The 4113-nt window shown below is 42.7% G+C and overlaps 1 protein-coding gene across 1 annotated transcript in view; it reads right to left on the bottom strand.

The window, feature by feature from the left end:
* Nucleotides 1-4113, bottom strand: part of KIAA0195 (KIAA0195 ortholog) — a gene marked incomplete at its 5' end in the record, with an annotated part of 29169 nt that overhangs the window by 24606 nt on the left and 450 nt on the right. The window contains 6 exon segments of the mRNA XM_010189700.1: nt 261-347; nt 661-763; nt 1346-1497; nt 2026-2222; nt 2884-3020; nt 3617-3744. Of these exon segments, the coding sequence (XP_010188002.1) occupies nt 261-347; nt 661-763; nt 1346-1497; nt 2026-2222; nt 2884-3020; nt 3617-3744 (804 nt within the window).

Here is a 4113-nt window from a genome sequence, read left to right as displayed (position 1 = left end):
GAATTGGGCATAAATCTTACAAGTTTAGAGGCAAAGGATACCATACATGGCAAATAAGAGAGAGCAAACAACATAAAGGACAGTCTAGGAGGAGTGGCCAGGGTACAGCTGTTGTCCTGCTCCACTGAGAGCTCCTGAATCCAGCATGCACAAGGGCGTGCACAGGATGCTGTCACAGGATGAAGCAAGCTGCTGAGGGAGCAAATCAGTCTCAGTGGTGCTGGGAAGGAGGCACAGTGGAGCTCAAAGCTCTCCTTTACCTGTAGTTGAAGAAGAGTGTACTGCCAAGAAGCAATTCCAGGAGCTTTGAAAATGAAGCGCACAGCATTGGTGATAAGAAAGCCAGCCTGTAATTCAAACAGAGATGACACTGTCAGCTAACTACTTGTACTTGCAGGGAAGGAGTTTTCACTGCCTTGTAACATTCTCTGCCCTGGGAAAGTCTGGAAGAGACACTTGATCTGCTGCTGCAGTTTCTTCGTCCACTCTCACCGCTAAATGGCTCAGCATCTTTGCTTCTCTGAACTACCCAAGGTACACACAGAGTCAGCTGCATGAGTTAGAGCCTGACCACAATTTCCTGTTGATGGCTGCAAATTCTTCACTTTTATTGACAAAACATGGCTATATTCAACAACAAAGGCTTGAAATGAGACCTACCAGTACAATAGGGACAGCATATTTCAGCATCACTGACTGTACAGTGAATCTTTCATTATCCAGGGCTGTCACAGGACGTGACAAAGCCATTTCCAGACACCACCTACAAAATGGAAAACAGCTTGAGATTTCAGTGACCAAAACTCTAACCCTGCACTTTCCTCAGACACAATTGTGATTAGAACACTGTGTTCATCCTGTGCTAGAAGGGATGACCTTCAAATGAGAAGCCAGGTTCTACTATAACAGCATTGCACTTGCCATGGTAAATTTGGATTGCTGTTGAACAAACTCCCAGGTTCTCCTCATCTGCTTAACAGGAAGGCTCCACCATCCCATTGTGGATTCAGATACTGTATGTCCAGTTGACCAAAGGGTGTCATCACCGGTTACAAATGCATGAACTCTGTGACCTCTCTGTATTGTTCAAATTTAGTTGGGAAGTAATGAGCTAAACAGGAATACTTAGCATATACGTGATTTTATATATTAGCCCAACGTACCAGTTGAGGAGGACAACTGAAGACAAACAGTAAGACACTTACAGCATTACCAGTTAATAAAGAAAGCACAGCATATTTGAAAATTCCTGTCCTAGACTGGTAAGTCTCATTCTCTACCAACACAAGGCAGTAAAAAGGCCATACACAAGCTGTGCAGGCATTGTGCACTGTATTTAACTCACCTGACGTTATCAATTATTGGGGTCTTCAGGACACGGAAGAGACGATACAGCTGAGGGTTCTGAGGTCCCTTCTTCACTTCTCCCCTTGGGGAAGGAGGAGGTGAGAAAGGTGGAAACAGATCTCCCGGCTCCAGAACTATGTGCTCATCATCCTAGGAAAAAAGTAACAAACAAAGGTAAATTTCAAGCTTTAAATGTTTTCCAATCTTCTTCAAGAGCAAAATCTTTGCATAAATCTTGTGACTGATTTGTTAATTTACTTCTACCCCATGTATTTTATATTACCTTCTTTTATAATAAATCAGTGGTAAGAAGAAGGTCAAAGCAGACAAATGTTATTTCTCCACATAAAAAACCAGGATAAAATAGGGGGTTTTTATGTCATGTCATCCTACTGCACAGATTGACTTCACTTATATTTAGCAGCAAATTACAATTCCCTCTTGACCTGGAAGAGATGGAAATACGGTGTGTCCTAACCATTGGATTTGGGAATTCATAGAGGAGATGCAGTCTGTCTAATGAAGCACCATCTTTGACTGAACTGGAATTTCAAGCTATTTTCAGGATCAGAAGAAATCAAATACTCCAATAATCTGTACACTGGGAATTAGAGTATTCACAAGAAAATCCTGGGAAATATATTCTTATAGGCCAGGGAAATAAGACAAGCAAGTTACCTTAATCCCTCTCAGAGAAGCAAATGACTCCTGGCCTGGCCTCAAAGCAATGACATCTCCTTCTACTAACAGGCTCACAGGCAGGTTGACAAGATGACCATCCCTGTAGGCCCAATGAAGGGACCAGGATGGGGCATAAGGCATATGAAGGTCAGGGTACATGGAGTCTGGCCATTTCACCTCTTTGCCAAGTGTATCTGAAAGCACAAAGTGTGAAAGAATTAAGTGATAATAATTCTGGAAGGGCCAAATCATACATTGATTTACATCCTGGACTATAGGCCCTTCAGTGCTAAACTCAGGCCATTCCCATGATCTCTTATCATCTCTCTTCTTGATGGCTTTTTCCCCTCTCTCTCCCCACCTAGTATTAACAACTGAACATAGTCATTTTATAACCAATACTTGTACAACGGAAAAGCTAAAGGCTGTCCTTAAAACTGCCACACTGAAATGAATTGCCTCCTCAGGTTCAAAAGCCCCCGTTGAGACGACGCTCACACACAGCAATTTATTTCCTTCTGTTCTGCGTTGTGGTACAACCCCACATATTCTTCTCTCATCATCTGCTGCAAGGCAGATATTTTTGTAAGATACTGAGGATTCGAATTACTCCAAAGCACAGACATAACAGACGCCTACCTGATAACACACAGATTGGAACCACATGGCCACATGATAACTCAAAATAATTATTCTACAGGACAGGCATGAGTAGGACACAATTCTCACCGCCTGTTTCTGTGCAACGTAGGAGGCAGCTAGTAAGCTTAATTAGTAATGTATATGATCAGGTTTGGAGAAAAATCTAATGGGAGGAAGACATAAATGCAAACAGACAGATGAATGAGACCTCACCATTTATCTTCTCAATGATTGTTTGAAGTCTCCTCTCCACTTCTCTGCACTTCAGCCTCTCTTGACGCCCGATCATGAAGAGATCCAAGAGGAGAAGGAGGAAGAGTGCCAGTGCGTTAACTATCTCAGCACCTTGGCTTTGCACAGCAAAACAGAAGAAAGCAGAAAGCAGATGAGGTTCAAGTAAATAAGCAAAATAGACTGCCAGTCACCCACAGAGATAAATGCAAACCTGATCGGTTGTTAATTCCTACATCCCACAGACTTACAGCTAAAAAAGAAAAGCAGGGGAGCTATGATTGCACTTCGTTAAAATAATGCCACCAGAGAAGTCTGAAAGGACCCATCTCAGTTAAAATACCCTTACAAATATGGTCAAGGCATGCTATGGCGCTTGTGACTGCCAAGTAACTTCTCCTATGAGCCACTAACAACTTCTCCATTTTCAAAATCCTTCCTAACTATGATAATGCCTTAAGCTTTTTCAAGATCTAGGAATGCTGTAGAAAAAAAATCTCAGTCTCTCCATAGCACACTCTATGGGTCTATCAGAAGTAGAATTAAGTTGGCTAAAGTTTTGCAAAAGGGACTGATAGAGACAGAATTGCCCAATGAGTATGTTGATGTCTAGACAGAATGAGGGACAATACTGTTATGTCAGCCTCACATAGTGCTGAAACAATATAAAACTACCACCTTGCCTCAGTTAGCCAGCATAGGATGTTTTGCTTACCTCCCCTGCGGCTGGCTTCCATAGCAGCACAGCAGCAACAACACTGCCAGAAGCATCAGAGATGCACCAGGCCAGTGAAAACATGAGCAACGGTTACCATGGTACAGAAAACTGCTCCTCCACACCTCCTACAAAAGCAGAGCAGCAGACAGTCAGCATTCATGAAATACAGAGCCAGACATTTGAAAAAGCAGAGTGAGAAAGGGTGAAGGCAGCAGTTGACATTCCAGGGTGAATATAAGTTTGTAAACCCCCTGAAAATGACACAGAGCATCCAGATCAGTTATGCGACTGCTACAGCACTAACAGTTGCTCATCTGGCGAGTCTGGGTGAACACTCTCTGGTTTACTTTCACTTGGAAGAATGAAAAGGCTTCTGTGCCAGGCTGTCCCATTGTCACCAATCCAGAGAGGAACACTTTTAACATTTAAGTACTGTGCATAAACACTAGCACTTTGTATTCAACACACCAGACAAACATGGTGGACAAAGGGAG

Source organism: Mesitornis unicolor, unplaced genomic scaffold, assembly GCF_000695765.1.
Source record: "Mesitornis unicolor isolate BGI_N332 unplaced genomic scaffold, ASM69576v1 scaffold30438, whole genome shotgun sequence".
NCBI lineage: Eukaryota > Metazoa > Chordata > Aves > Mesitornithiformes > Mesitornithidae > Mesitornis > Mesitornis unicolor.
Note: the sequence above shows the minus strand (reverse complement) of the source record. Positions and strands in the feature narration are given on the sequence as shown.